The sequence below is a fragment of the Cucurbita pepo genome, chromosome 17 (assembly GCF_057944985.1).
Source record: "Cucurbita pepo subsp. pepo isolate OVF chromosome 17, ASM5794498v1, whole genome shotgun sequence".
In the NCBI taxonomy this organism is placed as follows: Eukaryota; Viridiplantae; Streptophyta; class Magnoliopsida; order Cucurbitales; family Cucurbitaceae; genus Cucurbita; species Cucurbita pepo.
In genome coordinates, this window is record NC_141814.1 from 936,746 (window position 1) to 958,077 (window position 21,332).

Below are 21,332 nucleotides of genomic sequence, written 5' to 3' on the forward strand. Positions count from 1 at the left end.
TAACCTATTTGATTGTGACTTAAAAATAACATTTTGGGTTCGGCTAAATTTCTATTAGATTTGGGCTGAGTTGAATCTTTTTTAATATCGAAAAAAATTCAGGTTAGTTCACAGTTGACTTTTTTTTAAGTCAACTCAACTAACCTGTAAATATGGATACAATCCAACCTTATCATACTCTTAAGATTATTATAAAAATTAAAAACATTTGACTATTTGTAACTATTGTCTAGAGATGTGCTGTGATTTATGAATATTTAATATTTCAGTTATTAATGAATATAATTTTTTAAAATTATTTAAAAACTATATTTATAATTATAATATTTGGAGATTCGTTAAAAAAAAATATATATATTATTTAAAATCACGGACCAAATGTGTAAATTTAAAGTTTTATTAGATATAATATTAAATTTTAATTTTTGTAAAAAATACAAAATATGTCAATAACTTATTAAATAATATTAAATTTTATAAATACATTAAACAGCAAGGCTAAATTTGTAATTCTACCCAATAATATAAAATTAAAAAAAGAAAACTAATTAAAATAGACAGCATTGTGCAGTTGGATGTGCCGCCACTTGCGCCATTTCAGTTGCATAAAGCTTGGATGCAACTTCACCAAAGTTGTAAACAATTTGATTGGCAGAGGGCCCACACACAATTCCACCAACTCCATTCACAATTTAATATTTCAACACCTTTTTTAAAGCCTAAATAAAATCAATTTTCAATTTTTTTTTTACATAAATTAATTAACTAAATAATATAATAACAGAGTTGCATTTTTTTTATTATGCCATTTATAAAATCATGTGTAACGTGACATATCTATTTTTATATAAGTGGACAGTTTATATATCATGTATTTTATAACTTTTTAAAAGATTAAGGATGTTTAATGTTTATGATGGATGCATTGTGACTCGTAAATGTTTTGATATTTAAATTTTATGAGATTTTAGTTACATGTACGATGGATAAATAATTTTTTTTAAAATAATTAAAAAAATAATAACCCGACAATATAACTACAATTCTAATCCGACGTTACATGTATCGTAAAATAAATTTTAATCTTTAAAATCATACAACTATTTTTTTTTTTTTATTTTAATTTTAAGCATCAAATTTCCAATTCTAACTGAACATATTTATATTGATAATAATAATAACGAACCAAAACATGAAGGAAGCTCACTTTGGGTCCCACGCTCTTCAACGTCTGTGGGTTCTTTTTTTTTTTTTTTTTTTTTTTAATAAATAGAAAATCGAATATTAAAAATTTGGGAAAGCCTTGGTGGGCAAGATCATACTAACGAACCCACGCGAGCGGCTGGCGAAGAAGAACGACCAAGGAAACAAACCCTGGCCCACCACCACCACCCCTTGCAACGTGGCAACTTTACAAAAGATCACACAGGATCCATCTCCACGTGGCACTAGATAAACGGAGTTACAAGTCTATCAAAATGCGCACGACCGCAGCATATCCGACTTTAAAAAATTAAGTAATAAAACAGAAAACAGAGTGATTAAAGGGGGCGCATAAGATTGACTCGTGCGACTAAAATTGCCGCTTAATTGTCGCGATCAGTCGGAATTATTAGGTTAAATAATCGCGATTTGTACAGGCTTTTGTCGGGTGTAGCCGAGTCAGAAAATCAGAGCATGCTGGCCTGGACGTCGAGCTTGGCTTTGAATCGCCGATTTGCCCACAAGCTGTTTTATTTTATGCTACACATACACGACAGCCAATTAATAACTTATTAGGGAATAAATTAAAGGTAAGTTTTATTTTTTGTATTCAAATACTTTGACATATCGATATATGTTGCTCGTACTTTTAACAAAGTCGATACACATCGAACCACAAATAAGCTCGTGGGCTACCAATCAATTAGACAAAGACAATAAACACGCATATTCTTAAGCACGATCGAGATTTTTGATGCATGCTACTAGAAAAAAAAATCCATGTAAGCGTATCGTTGGGTCCACCTAGATTTTCGTCTCATATCCTACGCTAAACAATGTTTAAACATCGATGTGATGTTTATCTAACACACTTCAGCACTCAAGCGTTTTCTCAACAAGGGTGTTAAAAAAATTCCATTAATTCAACTCAATCCCGAGTTGAGTTACATTCAAATAAATAAAAATTTTATAAGTTGAATTGAAGTGAGATGAATTCCCCAAAAATTAGTTAAAATTGAATCGAATAATCTTATTGTTAATATATATATATATTATATTTTTTAATTATTTAATTTTAAAAAAAATTAAAGATTTTTAAAATATATTAAATATATAAAAATAAATAAACAAAATTCAATATTTTTTTTTAAAGAATTTAAATAAATGACTAATTGTTTAATAAAATTTATTTAATTACAAAAAAAAATGGACAATTTAATAATTAAATTAAACTTAAATATGTGTAATTGCCATGATTACCCCCAAGGAATTGCTTGGTTATTCGTGGTTATCGATTAGCTGTTATTTATTATTATTTAATTGAAAAGATTATTGATTTGCTATTATTTACTCGAAATCTTCTTACTTTTTTAATTTGACCATTTATTTTATATATTTAAAAAAACCCCATTAAATATTATTCAAATTAAAAAATAATAATAATAATAATAAAAAAAAAAGCTTTTTCTTACGCATTGTATTGGAGGAGGGTCAGGCTGAGAACAGGGCATTTATTCATATAAGAAATAATCCGTACAGTTTTTCACTCCGACCAGATTTTAAAGTGGGGAACCTAATGAATGCAGGATTAAACAACTGGAACCACGAGGGCTCAGGGCTCGCTCAGATCCACCCCGCCCATTCAATCAAATCTACGCCTTTAAATTTTAACTTCGACTTAGCTTCTTAAATCAACCGTTTAGATTGTTAGCTAAAACTACTCGATCTAAATACATGCTTAAGCTCACTACTAAGCCTATCGTTTGTAGATATTATTTGTTTTGATCCATTACGTATCGTTTGTCAGCCTCACAATTTTAAAACGCGTCTAGTAGAAAAAGATTTCACACTCTTATAAGAAATGTTCCGTTCCTCTCTCAAATCAATGTGAGATCTTGCTGTTACAAGAATACGGCTCTGATACCAACTGACACAATATCTACTACTCAAAAGTGTAAATAGATATGATATCTACCATTCAAAATTGTAAATAGATATGAAAATATTATTACTCAACGTAAAAAATGAGAAATAGAATTGAGATCCAAAATTAATCTTATTGATATTCTCAACATTTAAATAGGATATAAGATACGGTAGAATATAAACTAACTAAATCTTGAGAATAAAATAAAATATATTACAAATCAAATCATAAATGAATTATGATTCTAAGATATATTGTATAAGTAATATATTCTCTGAATATTAACTGATTATGAATATTTTGATTAATTCAAACTAACAATAAGTGGCACTAAATTTTGAGACCGCAACCACTGTACCTACTGGTAGCTTGTACGAGTGAAGACTATTTTTAGGTATATTATTTTTGCTTTATCGACATTTCCGTGTATCTCCTACGACATGGGCACGTTTTGTACTCGTTGTTTCTAAAAGTGAAAATTATGTCCACGGATTTTTTTTATTTTTTATTATTATATAGCGTTTTTTCCCTTTCTCGAATATAAGATTGCTCGGAGTTGAGAAAGAGATTATTAAAAAAAAAAAAATGAAACTTAAAATATTTTATTATTAAATAGGGTTTTTTCACTTTCTCGAATATTTAATTGAAGATTTGAACTGTATTTGTGCATATTTTATTTCATTAAAAAATAAACAAAGAACAAAAAAGAAAAAAAAAAGAAAAAAAAAAAAGAGAGGAATTTCCATTTGTGGGGGGAAGGGAAGATTCTATATACGACAAAATGATACACGTGGGTCCCACTCTGTTTCCCACATTCTCTCCCTCTCTTTTCCTTCCAAAGAATGCCATCCTTCTCCAAGCTGTAGAATACAAACAGAGCCATGGTACTAGATAATCTCAGCCCTTAATTTCATCTCGATCATAGCCATTCCCTAACGGATGGTTAAGATTCCTCCGATGTTCAAAGTTTGCTCTACACTCAGCCGTATATAAATGCCTTCCATTCACTGCCCTTCCTCATTCTCATTCCCTCGCTTTTGTTTCGCCAAATTCCAAAACGTAAAAACCAAACGGACCAACAGTCTTTGCTCCATTTTCCTTCCAATTATCGCCTCCAGAATTCACGTTTTCGGTTTTTTTTTCTCGTCGATTTGGTTGAATCAATGCGATTTCTTGTTTGAAGTTCGGAAATCGGCTGCAGAATTGAATCGGTTTTTGCGATTAAGTTTCTGTTCATCTGAATGCTCGAGTTCTTGGTGAGTAAGGTTTTTCACTGGATGAATTAGTTTTCAATTTCTATTACTGTTGTTCTTTGAACTTGCTACTGTTTCGGCATTTTTTTTTTGCTTTACGTAGTTTGAAATTTTGAACTGTTTAACTGTATTGGTCATTGCTCTGTTTTTTTGACGGGAAAGCTGATTGAAAAGAAAACGGAACTTAGGTTAGATTCTGATTGCTATTCGTTAGGTGTCTTTATTATTACGATCTCTGGTTTTTCTTCTGATCTCCGGAAGCAACGAAAACAGTTAGACTCGTTTTTTCAAAATCATTCTCTTCCTTAAGCAGCGGAAACAGTGGATCCGAGTTATAAAATCCAGATTTCTGAGACTAAGACTTCGAAATTAATGTTGTGCTTCATTTTGCAGCTTATGCTCGAAGCATCAAATGCGAGTTTGAAACTGAAGTGAACTTGATAAGCAGGATTTCGACTTGCTATGGCGTCTGAAATGATTGTCGAATCAGGCTCGTCGATAATAAATTTTGGGATGGAGTTAGTCGCGGATCATACTTCGGTGGTTTCTTTAAACTTATTTGTAGCTCTTCTTTGTGGTTGCATTGTCGTTGGTCATTTGTTAGAGGAAAACCGATGGATCAACGAGTCCATTACAGCCCTTGTCATTGTGAGCTTATAATGTTCCGATTCTTCATTAACTAAGTATTCATGTGAAATGAAATCGATAATTTAAAGGTGTTGAAATTGTGGCAGGGGTTGTGTACCGGCATCATCATATTGCTAACAACTAGAGGGAAAAGTTCGCATTTATTTTTGTTCAATGAAGAGCTTTTCTTTATCTATCTCCTTCCGCCTATCATTTTCAATGCCGGGTGAGTACGGAGTTCACTTTCCTCCAAATGGTTCGGTTTTATGATTTAATCATATGTTGTACTGTCATCATCTTCATGATGTTTTGAATTGAACTCTCATTTTCGCTTTCATGGTTCTTCTGTGAGTTCATTAGCTGTGGCTTAGGTCTTCAGTATTATTGTGTTCGTGAATTAGGGGTTAGAGAAGCAAACTTTTTAATCATGTCGTTTGTTTGTTGAAGTTATCAAGTGCATGATTAAGTTGGTTTGCTCATGTCATAGAACATTTAAGGAAGCGTTTTAAACAAACTCATAATCTAAGCAATCTGATATTTTTGAACAACAATTTTAGTGATCATCATATTGCCCTCTCTTAACTAAGCAAACATGACAAGCTTTTCTTTTCCTCAGTTTCCAGGTCAAGAAGAAGCAGTTTTTCCGCAACATCATGACCATAGTGCTTTTTGGTGCTTTTGGCACTCTCATATCCTTCTGTATTATATCATTAGGTACAATCTATACCTGTATATAGTTTTATTTTCTTAAACCTTACATGTGTTTAAAGGTTTAATTGTAGTAATATGCGAAGTATGCTTAGAAGATGCACTTGAGGAAAGGAAAACGTTAATCAAGAAACTAAATAAACATAAGGTGTTAAATTCGAGTAAACTTAAGGGGTTTGCTCTGTTATCTAAGGTCCACTATCTCTGAGTAATGCCTATCCAGAAGTAGTGTGTTTGAAACTTCGAGTGGGCTTACTGAGCAAAATCCTTGATGTCTCCAATGTCTGAGCCTTGAAAAAAAAATTTAGGGTTCTTCTAGTTTTTGGTCTGCCTATGTCGCATAATGGCCTCAAATACTAATGATTGTTTCCTTTCCTCTACTGATCAGGCGCTTTGCACTTCTTCCAGAAAATGAATATTGGTTCTCTTGATCTTGGAGATTATCTTGGTATGCTCAAAGTAGTTTTACTTTTGTGTAAATTTAGTTCTACAATGCTAATATTAATTTATTTGTCCGATTTTCGCCCGTTTGGTCAGCTATTGGAGCTATTTTTTCTGCAACAGACTCTGTTTGTACCTTACAGGTTAGAAACTCTTCAGTTGGATTCTTTTTTTTTTTTTTTTTCCTTCATCTTAACAACCTACAAATAGGTATCTAGGTGGAACTTTTGTCGTAGAATGAACAGAAAATGAATTGATATTAGTCCGATCTAATTCATTATTAAAGATCAATCTTGAACCATACAGATTTTTCTTTTTTCTGATATACGAAGTATTGGATTTCACTCATTAAGTTTTTTCATTTTCTGTTTGTTGCTGCAGGTTCTTAATCAGGATGAGACCCCTCTCCTGTATAGCCTGGTTTTTGGGGAGGGTGTTGTAAATGATGCCACTTCTGTTGTGCTATTCAATGCAATCCAGAACTTTGATCTGTCTCACATGAATTCAAGCATCATTCTGCAATTCATTGGGAACTTTTTGTATCTGTTCATTGCAAGTACCGTGCTGGGAATTTTAGTAAGTCTCTCCAACTCTATTGATTTTATCAATTCTCTTTGTAGTTGTCCTTAAAATCAGAACATAATCCTAATAATCTGCAGGTTGGCCTCCTTAGTGCATACATAATTAAGAAGCTCTACTTTGGCAGGTTGGTTGATCTCTTCCATTTGGTCTATTATTTTAAGTTTTTTTTCTAACTTTTTTGTGATGCTATGATTTATATATATATTTCTCTTATTCAGGCATTCTACTGATCGTGAAGTTGCTCTTATGATACTCATGGCGTACTTTTCTTATATGCTAGCTGAAGTAAGTCGCTTCAACTTCTGTCATATTTTTTTTCTTTCTTTGATTTTATTTTCCTCTCTATGGTAGTTGAATTAAGTAGATTTTTATTGCAGCTCTTCTATTTAAGTGCAATTCTCACCGTATTCTTTTGCGGTATTGTTATGTCTCACTATACATGGCATAACGTAACTGAAAGTTCCAGAGTTACTACAAAGTAAGTCAACAAGATTTCATTCATTCATTCATTTTTTTGGCAGTTTTGTCGTGTTTAATTTACGCAGCTCTGACGTTTCAATTCTTGTTGCACATTACTGCAGGCATGCTTTCGCCACTCTTTCTTTTGTTGCTGAGATCTTTATCTTTCTTTACGTTGGCATGGATGCTCTTGATATCGAGAAGTGGAGATTTGTTAGCCACAGGTACTCATAATTTCATATCGGCTAATAATAAATTAGCCCACTGACCAAGCTTAAAATTTAAAATGTTCCCATTGCATGCAACTTTGACGTGTGATTTATGTTGTTCTAAGTTAGCCAATGTTAGTCCAATAAATATGTCGCATCATGTTTGGTTCATATTGATATGGACTAAAATTAGGAGTCGACTTAAATAAAACTAAATTTGTAACTTGTATTGTTTGTTAAATCATTACATTTTTTATTTTTTTGTTTTGAAAACTAAGCTTAAAACACTACTCTAGCTGTTTCCTAAACCGGACAACAGTAGAAGCCCTAAAGAGGAAAGGGGCTGGAGCATTCGACGCTTTTTAAATGCAAAGATTTTTTTCTTTATTATTTGTCAAAATCCAAGGAAGAAGTTTCGAATATGAATCGGATGGTGTGAGTGCATTAGACGTTTGAAAGACTATATAAAACTTAAATCTTTCATCCCAGTTTTGAAATAGGTTGTCTGTGTCGAGAATCCTATTATTGTTTTTTTGGTTCTTTTCCCAGCCAATCTCCTGCGTGGGAAGGGTCAAGCTTGGAGACATTATCTGCAACTTTTTGTTTTGTTTTTTTAACATGACTTCAGTCTTTTGTTATATTAAACTCCATTCCTTCCCTTTTCTTTTATTCCTATTAGTCCGGGGAAATCAATTGGGGTGAGCTCAATACTGTTGGGACTGGTTCTGGTTGGAAGAGCAGCCTTCGTTTTTCCATTATCCTCCTTGTCCAATCTGACCAAGAAGTCCTCGCATGAAAAACTCAACTTGGAACAACAAGTAAGCCATTTTTGTCGGCCTGTGTGTTTTATCTGTCTTGCTCATTACTGAGCCAACTTATTTTTCTTTTGACAGGTCACTATTTGGTGGGCTGGTCTCATGCGTGGTGCCGTTTCAATGGCACTTGCATATAATCAGGTTTGCCGAAGGACCTACCAAAATTGAAATTTTCGTTTGATTTTAGTTTCATAAATTTTTACAAATACTCATTTTTTCAGTTTTATTTTGGTCGTTTGGTCTATGAAATTTCAAAATATCTCTTTTAATCCATAAATTTGTGTTAAAAATAACTATCTTGGTAGTTAAAATTTTGCTACCAAACACATATATGAAAATTTGAAATTCAACTCTTTTTTTTTTTTTTTTTTTTTTTTTTTCAAAATTCTGCTTTCAGATTACCTATCCATAGTATACTTTTATTTTTAAATTATCCTATTATTTTTAATTAATAATATTAAATGATGTGGGTGATAATTATTTTTAATTAATAATATTAAATGATGTGGGTGCTAGGATCATGCCAACCTAATTTAGGTAATTTGTTACAACATTTAGGTGTTTCCATCACTAATTTGATATGAGAAAGAAAAAACCATTTGTCATTTGTAATTTTGATATGGTTGTGACCTGGCGTAACGTACCTTTTGAACTATAATTTTCAACTCTTATTCCTTCCTTTTAAAGAAATTTGTTAATGTTTTTTTTCCTTTTTATGGACTTCTAAACAAAATTATTGTGTTTATTTCCTTTTGCTTGGGTGAACAATAATGAAGTGGGGCAATATGCAAGGGTGTTTAAGTCATTGTACACGGTTTATATGCAGTTCACCAGGTCAGGCCACACCCATTTACCAGGCAATGCAATCATGATCACCAGTACCATCACAGTTGTTCTTTCCAGCACAGTGGTGAGTCACCCATCATCTAACTCTCTTTATCTCTAAATATTATAATCAAATTTTATATCTAAATATAGAGTTTGAAACTTTATATAGATACTCTAATTTTGATATGCATGAGATTTCAGTTTTTATTGATACAAAAAAAAAAAATTAAATTAATACTTTCTTTTCTCTTTAAATAAGAGTGGATAAAGATTCACTAATATATGAAAATATTTTAATTTTGATAGAACTGACGAGTATTTGGTGTTAGGTTGAATGACGGAGGAAAAAGATAGGGTAGAAATTTAAAGAATAAACCTTTGTTTTGAATGGCACAGTAACCTATAGGTCAGAACCTCATCTATTTAGAGATGTGTATAATAAAAATTATATTGTAAATCATAAATTTGGTAACAAACTAATGAATCACTAAATTATTTATGTACAAACTAATGAATCACTAAATAAATTATTTATGTACAAACTAATGAATCTTATTTATGTACAGATATGATGTATTATACTTTTAACATTTTCAACTATAATTTTTTGTTTTTTTGTTTTTTTTGTTTTGTTCCAGTTTTTTGGAATGATGACAAAACCCCTGATAGGGATTCTGCTACCCCAACCAAAATACACAATGAGCATGCTGTCTTCGGAACCCTCATCCCCAAAATCCTTCACAGTCCCACTCCTCACCAACGACGACCCAAACAGCCATTCCCAATCCCAATCCCATTCCCATTCCCCTCTGGGGCTGTTCCTCCGAATCCCGGCCCATACGGTTCACCATTATTGGCGGAGATTCGACGACGCCTTCATGCGTCCTGTTTTTGGAGGGAGGGGCTTTGTGCCCTTCGTCCCTGGCTCCCCGACCGAAGACCCCAACCAACAATGGCAAACTGAAGGACCACTTGAAGCCGCCGTTGATGACAACAAAACCATTCTTATACAGACTCGATGGTAAAATAGAAGAAGAAACAAAGGTAACAACTTAATTACTATTACAACATTGATCATTCTTTCTTTTTTTTTCCTTTTTACTTTTTCATTTCTTTCCACACTTCTGTGTTTTGGCTTGGGGTTTGAGGGATTTTGCTTTTTGTGGTTGAATTCAGGTTGGTTTGAAAGAGAGATGATAAAGGGAAAAAAAAAAAAAAAAAAAGTTTGGTTGTTGTGTATAGCTTAACAAGGATGTGAGTTTTTTATTTTTATTTTTATTATTATTATTATTATTTTTTTTTTCCCCTTTTTTTGGGTGGGAGTTTTGGTGGGCTTTTGTGAATTTTGTAAGTGTTTTTTTTTGGGAGATTAGTTTCTGTAAAATTTTGCTGATTTCAATCTAATATGAGCTTCTGTTTATGCTATTATTTTTGTTTTTTTTTTGGTTAAATTACAACTTTACCCTACAAACTTTCATGGTGGTATTTATAAATTTCTTAAACTCATAAATTGTAGGCTTGTTTTATGTCTAACTTTATAATAGAGACAGTGACAGTGATAAAGTCACTCGGCTAATTATAGTGTTAGGTTATTTAATTTTTTTTATTGGTTTTTGGAAGAATTAGTAACCCAATTTCTCATTTCAGATAATTAGGTCATCTAATTTAATTTGTTGGGGTAAAGTATGAGGTCCCTTTTTTATATTATAATACATGTTCCTTCAAGCTACTATCTTTCTAGTTAACCAACCAAACTACCCTTATTATATACTTTGTAACTTAAATTTCAGGGAAATAAATAAATAAATAAATAAAACACCCTCTTTTATCCAAATCTAAAATTATTTAATTAAATAAATTGAGTTGAGCATTATTTAATCCTCCCCCGATCCCCGCAACTTTTAATTTGTATTTATTAAAATTTAGACAAAATTATTTATTTATTTATTTATTTATTTATCTTTAATTTTTTAGAAACATGCTTTAAATGTCCACACAAAAACTTCTCCATACTTTCCGTTTCTTTGTTTTAAAAAAAAAAAATAATTTCAGGAAAGAAATTAAGAAAAATTATTAAACAGCTTCTGAAACAACTTTTGTTGAGCTGTATTTAGTGATGGATAAAAATCATTTCTTAATATTAAGTGAGAGTAAACTTATTAAATTATATAGAAAAAATAATCAGCCAATGAATTTGCTCCTGTCTTGTTAGATAACTATTGATATTTTGTTATTTTAATTTTTAAAATAAAACATAATATATTTATTTAGAGAAAGTATGTTTCTGGTATACGTTGTGATCTAAATTGACAATTTTACCCATTTGCCCCACTCTATATTGTCATTTCATAGTCGGTCTCGAGGAATACCTTTATTAAAGTGTACCCTCTCATGGGTATTAAAAATAAATCATGTTTATAATATTCCACACAAGTCCCGGGCAATTATCAATTTTAATTAAAAACATTTTTTTTTTTTAATTTCAAATATAGTTCCTTTCAAATGAAAGTTAAATTAGTAAATTTCTCATTTATTTTGTGTATTTATTAATGGTTAAATATCCATTGTTATAATTTTAAATGTTAAAATTACTTCTTTCTCCTTCATAAAATCTTCTTCTAAAATATGTAATATTCTTATAATTTATTAAATTATAAGAATGATTTATAAAAAATTGGAGTAATATTTAAAATATATATATATATAATTTTAAGCGAAGAAAAAGTTGAGGATTAATTTAATAATTTAGCAAAAAATTAAAGAAAAAACGGCTTCCAAACACAAGGGTTTTCTGAATTCTCAACTATACGCGTAACCAAACAAGAGAAGTGGAATTATACTGAAAGCGGAGAAGTGAATCTGTGTGTCCAAACACACTTCGATACACACGAAGTTGTAAACAAACAGCTATAAAAGCCTTTTATTCGCTTATTGAGGGTCTCACAGTCTTTGTGTTCTTCGCCCTCATTTCCGTTCTTCACTCTTTATCTTAAACCTTAGATCTCTTTGTTAGCTCTCTCATAAACCAAGATGTTCTCCATTGCCGGATCTTCCGTCACCATGCCTTCTCTCTCCACCTCTCTGAAGCACAGCCAGGTAAATCGTTTTTCTCTTCTTTTTACTTCATTTTTAGGTTTATCTGTTGTAAATTCAAGCTACTTTTGCTCGAAACTTTGTAAATTTGGTTATATGAATCTATAGATTCGCTTTTCTGTACTTTTGCAAAGTGTTTTTCCGGATCCGATTTGGTTTCTTGTAAAAGGTTGAGGAAATGTATGTGTTCATTCCCCGTGATTAAAGTTGCAGAGGGTTTTTGTTGATCTTTGTTTGTTTTTTGAGGTTTTAGTTAAAATTGAACGTGTTCATTTTAAGATTCTTGAGGATTTTACTCGATTGAATACGATTCTGGAATTTTGAGCATGGACGGTGATAGATCTGTTTACTTTTATTCAGCGTTCATGAGTTTTATCGTCGGATTTGATCTTAGAAACATATTTTGTTTGTGTTATGTCGTCTGTATTTTTATGCTGGAATCTTCCTGCAGGTGTCTAGCGGCAGGATCTCAGGTGTGAAATTAGTTTCAGCGCCTTCAAGCAGGGCGAGTTTTCCCTTGAGAAGGAGCTACAGGCAGAGAAGCCTTCAAGTTTGCTGTGCGGTAAGTGTTCTCTTACTATACTTTTCGTGGTTTAATTAAAGTTTTCCATCCTCTGTTTTATGATACTGAGAGCTTCATGCATATTTGTTACTGGCTTCTAATCGATAATACCGCTGTTCTTGTAAGTTTTTCCTGCATGTCATTGGTACATATTGTTTCGAAACTATTTTTATCGTCTTATATTGTTCTCTCTGAAACTGTTTCAATTAATTGAATAGTAACAAATGAACTCAGTTAAATCACATATAACATGAAATTATGGTTCTGTTTGTTGCCTCTGATTTTTTTAGTATTCTATTCTGTTCTTGGTGGTTATGGTAGTGGGAGATAATGAAGATAAGACTTCAAATTCATTAAAAAGAAAATAAAAGATATAGATAGATGAAAAGTGCTAGAGAAAGTCTGCATTTAAATAGCTGGCTGCTGTTTAAGTATTGATTGATACAATTAAAGTTATCGCGCAAGTTTCTGGTTGCTGAGTGACGAGTGATGGTTTAACATGGTATCAGAGAAGGCATACCATGCTGTAGAGAATGTCGATTCCAATATCTCAATTGATATTGATTTCCTCTTCTTAGGGCCTTGGACTAATTTCCAAGCCCGGGAGTCTTGGAAGTATTGATATAATTATTGGTAATCCATATGCTTAAGGTCTTGGGTTGAGTGACGATTTAAACGATTTTGCTTTTCATCATCACATTTGCTTCGATTCCTCATATTTAAAACGAGAGGAATCCACATCCACTCGATGAAAATGAATGGTCTTTTGTGAGATCCCACATCGGTTGCATTCCTTATAAGGGTGTGGAAACCTCTCCCTATCTGACACGTCTTAAAATCGTGAGGCTGACTGCGGTTGGAGAGGGGGAACGAAACATTCCTTATAAGGGTGTGGAAACCTCTCTCTAGCTGATACGTCGAGCTTCGAGAGTTTGGATGGTTGGTATGGTTTTGTTGTTTGTTTGTATGTTCAACAACATACATTGTATTCCAATGGAGGATGCCTTGTTTCTTTTATTGCATCAATGTAGTAATGTTAGCAGTTACATAACTTGTGAAACACTTGTCTTGAACAGGCTAAGCCAGAGACCGTAGAGAAGGTGGCTGGAATCGTGAGGAAACAGCTTGCGCTTTCTGAAGATTCTAAGGTCAATGGCGAATCAAAGTTTTCTGAGCTTGGAGCTGATTCTCTCGACACGGTATAATATATTCTTTTGTTAAATTAATCATCCATAAGTAGTAGCGTCCGGCTTGTCAGGTTAAATTGTTTCCTAATTTCTTCATTTGGGTGCTGATTTTTCGTTTTCTGTGTTTTATCATTTTTTAAATATAAGATGGATTGAAGATTTCTTTCAGTTTTCAAAAATAGTTTTATTTTAAAATAGAACAAAAGAAAAAAATTCAGTTTTCCGCAATTTTACTTTTTTTTTTACCCCAAATTTCTCCTCTTTTTATACTTTTTGATTTTTTTGAATTTTTCTCTAAATAATTTCTTTTACGTGCGAGTGTTCGAACCTCATAGGTCTTTTTATTCAACCTTTTGCTCTCTAATTTTTTTTTTCTCTGACTAATATTTATGACGTTTAACTAATATTATCTCTCTACCTATTTTTCTTTCCCCACTTTTTTAATTTTATGTCTCCACAATTCTCTAAAAGATTTGAAAAGAAAAGCAGCTATCAAACTTTTATGGTGTTTGCTTTTAAAAGACAGAACAGAAAAATCCAAAAAAAACTTGAAACTGAAATAGTTATCTAATAGGGGGTCATAATTATCGAAAATAAAAAACAAAAAATGGTTTAACCCTATTACAAATTTTATTTTAAAAATTCATAAAAAATAGCAGAAAGCAGGATCAGCTTTTTCATAGTTTATATAAATATACAAGAACACTTAATTATTGTGGTCCCCTTCTGTCAGTTTTATTTATTTATTTTTATTTTTAATGTTATAAAACATCACATAAAATGTGTTGTGTTTTTTTTAAAACATATATTTACGTAAAAGAAAACTTAAGTGTTAAATAAATACTCTTCCGAACCGTTTGATAATTACAGAGAAAACAACAGTTTTACAAAATTAGTTTAGATTTTTTTTCTTATAACTTTTTAACGCCGTCTATATTATGAGTCAGTTGTTTGGAATGACTTTTTTTTCTAGTGTTAAAAATGGTTAAGCTCTCAAAAAGTCATTTTATTATGTATGCCTGTAATTAATTATAGGTAGGTCGAATTACGTGTTATATCTAAAAACTGAATAAGCATTTAAGTATCATTGTTTTTTCTTTCCCGTTTTATTTTATTTTATGAGCAAAAAGGGGAGGAAGGATTAAAATTGAATTGGGATGGTGGATGATGTAGGTTGAGATTGTGATGGGACTGGAAGAGGAATTTGACATCAGCGTGGAAGAAGAGAGCGCCCAAACCATCACCACCGTCCAAGAGGCTGCAGATCTCATCGAGACTCTCATTTCCAAGCCTAAATAATTACTATTATAAAAAGCCCGCTGCTGCTTATTATTGGGTTTTTAATTTAAAATCCATTTGGATTTTGTTTGTTTGCTAGTTTTTATAACTTTTTATATTCTTCTAGAGTGATTATGATGCTTCGCCACATTTACTCTTAAAACTGGAACCCTTCTTGAGAATTTTGAATCACTTCTACTTCTCTCATCTCTAGTCATACTGTTTTCTTATAATTGTTGTGTTAATGTTTTCTTATAAATTTAATAAGGTTTGGTGATATTTTACTTTCTTTAATTAAAATCTATGTAGGAGGATTATGACATCTTAAAAGGTTAATATTTTAAAATCTATATTTTGCTTTTGAAATTAATTTTTTTCCCTTCTGTAAATTTCTAAAAGAATAAAACCCATAAGCAAACTGGAACCCTAACGAATCAAAAGAAAGCTTAAATTCAAACTGAAGTTTAACAAACTATTTGAAGTAACAATCTAATCCAATCCTAAAATTTTAATTTTAAATTTCTAAACGAAATAATTAATCAATCCTAAAATTTTAATTTTAAATTTCTAAACGAAATAATTAATCAAAAAGAGGTTAACTCTAAATTTAATCCAACCCTAAAATTTTAAAACAATTTATTTGTATTTAATTGAATTTTGTGTTTAATAATTTTTTTTACTTAAAAACTATATAGATTTATTAAACACAAAAAGAAAAAAGTTTTAATAAATTTGTAAACTATCTTTTTTTTTTTTTATATATAGAAAATTTTAAAAACGATGAACTAAAAATCAGTGCCAATTTCTTTTAATTCGAATCTATCATAAACAACAGACCCTTAATTGAATTTAGTGGCGCGCAATGTTAATTAATTAACTCTCCTCTGTCCCCTTCTCTCACGTGAGAAAACCTATTCTATTTAATACCCCTTGCAGTTTTTGACAATAAGTGAAAGGCAAAAATGGCGTGGCCATTTTAACTACCCCCTTGTTTTTCACCCACCTAACCTAAACTCAACCCAAATACCTAAATGCCTTCTCATAAAATGTGTGTGTGTCTGTGTGTGTGTTTGTGTCAAATAAAATGAATAATAGTATATTATGAATAAAAGACTGATTATGACAAGAGAAACCAGACAAGGAAGGCTTACCTAAACGCCACAATTCAGAAAACATATTGATTGGTAGACATGTGGCTCAATTTTTGAACTGAGACACGACAAACAAATTCACAGTTAGTTAGTGTTGCATCACATGCACAAGGGAATCATATATTCATACCCCCCATGTGCCACCAAAATTACCCTCCTACTCACACTAACAAAATCTTAGGGCTCACTCACCTAAGAGAACTGAGGATACGAGATTTACCCATTATTTATCTTAGATTCTTCTACAGTTGTTTTTCTCCTGTTAAGTTTTAGAATTAATGCAGATTTTGTATGAAAAGGATATTAGAGATGACGGGAAATTCAAACGTGGACATCTATCTCTATCAAACCTTGCAGATGATGCAGGTAAAATGCAAGGGCTTAGTACCTAAAAATACTTGCAGGAATCAAGCAGCCCATCTAAAATTGAAGACTGAAACACTATGCGTTATATTGTAGTACAAATGATCTGAATTTTCCAACTGAAAGAAGCTTAACTAAAGGTACTAAAAAAAATGAAATTAACAAAAAAAAAAAAAAAAAGGAGGGAGGGGAACATGGGAGATTTTATGAATCAAGTACAAAGTGGGACTCCAGACATTTTTTGGGCTCAATGTAAGAGCAGAGAGAAGGCATGTTGTGCTGCTAATAAGGTTGATAGAAGAAGAAGCGCAGTTGAAGAGCAAGGCAGGTGGGGCTTAGGCGCTGCGAAGGAAGCTGGCAGGCCGAATGGGGAAAGGGCAGAGGGATCAGGAGCAGGCGCTTCGAACTCGTCTGGATTTGGAGGGCTGGGGTTTGAGGGAATGGTGGGAATAGAACCAGTTGCAGAAGGAATCTGATCGCCTGTCGAAGGCAGCAATGGAGCAATTTCAGGGGAGAGTTCTTGGAAAGGGGAGCTTGTAGTGGTGGAGGTCAAAAATGGTAAAGCAAGCAAAGGTGTGGCCATGAAAGCCGTAATGAGTGCTGAACAATACCAAAAGCAGGCCATTCTCATGATGATGAAATCAGTGGACTCTCTCCTCTAACTCGAGGGCGTGGTAGTGTAATATATTTGTAATATCGAGGGGGGAGGGGGGGATGTATTATTTTATTTTGGTTTATTGTCTTGATTTTTAAATTTTGTTTAACCCTTGCCTTTACTGATCTGCCGAGACTGGAGAGGATGATGGTTTTAGGGGACATTTGTTTGAAATTATGACGTGGGACCTTTGAAATGGGAGAATGGAGGAGCCAGGTAGGCCAAATTCCACGTGGCGGGTAGTAAGTGGATGTTGTGGAGGGAATACAGGTTGTAATGTTTGGGGATGGGACAAAAGATTGAACTTTTATGCTGCAGCTTGTTTGGTAGCTGACGATTCCTCTATAACCCGTGATATAGGTTCCTCCTTAATTTACGATGATTCAGATCCTAAAGTCCAGCCTAATTGATCACAACTCAATTTTACCAAACTATAAATTTCACTCATCACCCTAATTTTACTACGCTCTCTCTATTCTAATTACTCGAATTCCAATGATTAATCCCATTTCTCGAACTTGTTGAGCCGAATCAGCAGATAATGTGGAGGGATTTTTTGCTCCGGAAGAAAACAATTGACCTCATTTGTTTTGAAAGGGCTTCTTTAGAGCGAAGGAAGGGACATGGGAAGATCAAGGAAATAGATGCACAGAAGTATTACCAAATTGAAACTGATAAAATGTTAGGTGAGGATTCATTGGAAATGCCAAACAAAAGTTGGGTTGCATTTGCATTTTCAGAGGGCACCGAGCAAAATTCCAAACATAGGGATGATATGTTTAGGATTTGAATTTTGTCGAACTCAGTGAGAGTTTCTTGTAGTAAGTACATTGTATGGAGGGAAGAAAGTTGAAGAAGATCGCTATCAGATGGAATGCTTTATGTAGTTCTTATAAAGCTCGGTAAGAATTAAAATATACTCAACAAGAACGTTAGGATTTCTGTAAGATTTTTTTGGCGTTTTGAGCAACTTGATGCAAATAATATATTCCTCAAGGGTGATCTTTTTTCAGGAGATTATGTGGATCTATTCCCAAGTTTTCCACTAGTCATGAGGGAATCCGTCCAAATGAGCTTATAGGACAACCACTTGACTATTATATTTGGTTATGAGAAACATCTAGAATATTAAACTCTAAGGAGGTAGTCAACGTTAATCAAACTCATTTCCTCTAATCCCATTTTTCATGGCTCTTATTGGTCAGTAGGCAGACCATGATGTAATCCATTGATTTTTATGGTTCGTAGATCCATATATGATTGTCGGTCTAGGCACATTAGAAAGACTCATTAGAGTTCAATAGACTCTTAATTACTAATTCAAAGGTCGATAATTGAATGACTATCTTACCAGAAGAAAAAGTATCCCGTAAATGGTTCTCTTTTTTTTATTGGTGCTGCTTTTGTTCCTGGTTTTCAACAATTTATGAACCTAACATTCCTTTGTCACAAAGGTGTTCGGGATCTTTCTCTCAAAAAGTTTAACTAGTCTACACTATTGATATTTTAATTACTGGATCTGATGCGAGTGGCCCTGATCATTGGAAATTTTCTAAAATAGGCAGCTCAAGTTTAAGGATTATGGAAGCTTGACATTTTTTCGGGTATAGAGATTTGATCTCATAGAGGTACATATCTTTCTAAACGTCATTAGACTTTTCAACTACTTGATTCTGCTTAAGATATATTTTGGCAATAGCCCTCCTTAGATCTTAAGACTTAGTAAAGTTCTTTCGATTTATCATAGAGTCGAGACTCAACATATTTTTATTTACTTCTAGATAGACCAGCAAAACCACTTGTGAATAACCATGGAGTCTTAGTTTCACTTATAACATTACATCTATTAAATATACAGATCAGAAGACAAAAGGTCTGCTCTACTGAATGAATTATTTAAATTCTAGATACATAATACATAAAACTAGTGTTTAATTAAGTATGTTCCTTTTATCTAATTATTAAGATTAAGATTAATTAATTATAGATACAGGTGTGGATGGATTCACACCAAACTAGCATAAAACGTGTGACCTCCGTCGAGTCAAATAAAAAAGAATGTATGCATGGATGTTGGATTCTCGAAATAGAAACGTATAATGAAATCTAGATTGTTCCAAATATCAAAATAATTCTGTAGCGCTAGCGCATTTTCCTGCTTAACAAAAATATTTATGTCCGGTAATGAGAAGACAGTGTTGTAGAAGTACCTGACGCCTTATGCCAGAATCTCTTAGCTCATAAAGTCTCCTCCAACGAAGTGCTATACGAGGACCAAAACTGACCAATTTTGAGTAGATGCTCCTCCCTGGTAAAAGCAGAATTAGCGGAATTCAAACCAGGAATTATGTTTCATAAACTTGAGGAGTGTTGAGAAGTTAATTGAAGAAATTAATAATTGCAACCTACTTCAATCGAATGTGAGCTCTTAGATGATCCAACAGGAGAAATTATGAAATAGAAAATCTTAAAAGTAAATGAACTTTAAGCACGATCTGGTCATTCTAGGAATCCAAAATTCTAACCTGCAAGCAGTGAAGAATGAGCTTACTGTCAGCTTGAGAAGCACGAGATAATCTCGCAGAAACCTCAATCCCGTTCGAAATCCAGCGTAGATATAATGCAAAACCAAAAGTTCAACTAGTCAGAGATTGATTAGATGCAGCAGTCTCTTTGGGAGATTACTTTTCCGAGGTTTAGATACATACGACTCGGACCAAACTGAGAGTTCCTTCTTCGCAGAGCAAGTGAGTTCTACTCACTTGCTTCGAGCAGAATCTTGATCATCTGCCATATATCAACGCCCTGAGTTGCTGGTTACTCAATCCTCTATTTTCTTCCACGGTACAAAATGTACGAAATCACTATTCGATACAGCATATCAAAAGTAGTGTTAGTGATAACCAGAAAATCAGCCAAGTACAACAGAGAAATTAGCGGATAGGCTGAATAAAGATCAGAAAACTTTTACTGAGTCACTTGTAAGATTACATGACGAACCGAATCCTAGTAGTTCATAAAGTCTCCAATAATGTATTCCAAAACCGACCGTGTTTTAGCAGATGTTTCCTCCCTGATTAAGCTTAGGCAGTATTGGCGGAAACAAAACGGAAATAATCTGACGTAAACCTTGGAAGAAAATGATGTTTCTAAAACACTTCAATCGAGAATGAGCTTTTTAGATGATCCAGCAGCATAAACTGTAAAATAGAAACTCTTAAAAGTAAAAGAAAATTGAGCTCAATCTGGTTATCTAAGGAATCAAGAACCTAAACTGCGATCAGTGACGAATGAGCATACAGCCGATTCGTTAAGCACAACATATTCCCGCAGAAAACTCCAGCTTAGATATACTGCCAAATTAAATTTCAACTAGTCAGAAATTGAATAGATGCAGCAACCTCTAGTGGTGATTGTTTTTTCGAAGTTTCAGCTACATACGCCTGGAAACTGTTGGTTTGCTTCATACAGAATCTCGATCATCTTCTATACATCGACGCGCGTAATAGCCAATTACTCGATCGCCTTCTTCCTTCCACTGTCAAGAGTCTACAAAAGCACAATCTGGAATATCGAAACTATCGCTGTCAATGATTGGAACAATTAACAGAGTACAACAGAGAAATTTACAGATTAACGAAGAATACTGCTCCAAATACGTTATCGAGAAATTTCAGCCGCCAATGGAACTTCCAGAAATGTTATACTCACTCCACACCACTTCTGTTCGCTTTTCCGAGATTCAAAATGGAGAGGTCCACGATTTGTGCAGATACACCGAAGCGATGGAAGACGACGAACGAAAAGCTTCATAAATCGTTATTCGGATGAACAGAAAGGGAGGGAGAAATGAAGAACGAAAAGATGTGATTCGAGTTTAACGCGCGAGAATGCTGGCCATTGGCCATAATAAAATATTGGTATACTTATAATTTCATAAAAATAAAAAATAAAAAATTAATAATTATAACATTTTAGAAATTAGACCACG

The 21,332-nt window shown here is 32.9% G+C and overlaps 2 protein-coding genes and 1 long non-coding RNA gene across 11 annotated transcripts; 2 read left to right on the forward strand and 1 right to left on the reverse strand.

Moving 5' to 3' along the window:
* The first annotated feature begins 4,126 nt into the window (after positions 1-4,126).
* On the forward strand, positions 4,127-10,867 carry LOC111779063 (sodium/hydrogen exchanger 1). Of its 2 annotated transcripts, XM_087118973.1 has the most exons (16): positions 4,127-4,386; positions 4,777-5,031; positions 5,118-5,236; positions 5,627-5,724; positions 6,107-6,166; positions 6,256-6,302; positions 6,541-6,735; positions 6,819-6,865; positions 6,960-7,026; positions 7,119-7,219; positions 7,323-7,424; positions 8,089-8,227; positions 8,303-8,365; positions 9,051-9,134; positions 9,691-10,096; positions 10,229-10,867. In XM_087118973.1, exons 2-15 carry the CDS (start codon positions 4,846-4,848, stop codon positions 10,075-10,077), a joined length of 1,695 nt encoding a protein of 564 aa, XP_086975099.1. In that variant the 5' UTR covers positions 4,127-4,386; positions 4,777-4,845; the 3' UTR covers positions 10,078-10,096; positions 10,229-10,867. The 2 variants fall into 2 exon arrangements, with proteins under 2 accessions (XP_086975099.1, XP_086975098.1); XM_087118972.1 differs by having other exon boundaries at positions 4,130-4,386; positions 9,691-10,867.
* A 1,112-nt stretch (positions 10,868-11,979) lies between these two features.
* On the forward strand, positions 11,980-15,379 carry LOC111779337 (acyl carrier protein 1, chloroplastic). The gene is made up of 4 exons (XM_023659478.2): positions 11,980-12,148; positions 12,597-12,707; positions 13,784-13,906; positions 15,068-15,379. Exons 1-4 carry the CDS (start codon positions 12,083-12,085, stop codon positions 15,191-15,193), a joined length of 426 nt encoding a protein of 141 aa, XP_023515246.1. The 5' UTR covers positions 11,980-12,082; the 3' UTR covers positions 15,194-15,379.
* Positions 15,380-16,020: 641 nt separating this feature from the next.
* Positions 16,021-21,227, reverse strand: LOC111778278 (uncharacterized). 8 transcript variants are annotated; one of them, XR_002812505.2, is made up of 5 exons: positions 21,001-21,227; positions 20,783-20,905; positions 19,867-20,694; positions 19,552-19,649; positions 16,021-16,381 (listed from the first exon to the last, which is right to left on the reverse strand). It is a non-coding gene; the product is annotated as an uncharacterized LOC111778278 (long non-coding RNA). The 8 variants fall into 8 exon arrangements; XR_015413178.1 differs by lacking the exon at positions 16,021-16,381 and having other exon boundaries at positions 19,437-19,649; positions 19,867-20,541; positions 20,642-20,694; XR_002812506.2 differs by lacking the exon at positions 16,021-16,381 and having other exon boundaries at positions 19,437-19,649; positions 19,867-20,205; positions 20,342-20,694.
* Between the last annotated feature and the right edge of the window lie 105 nt (positions 21,228-21,332).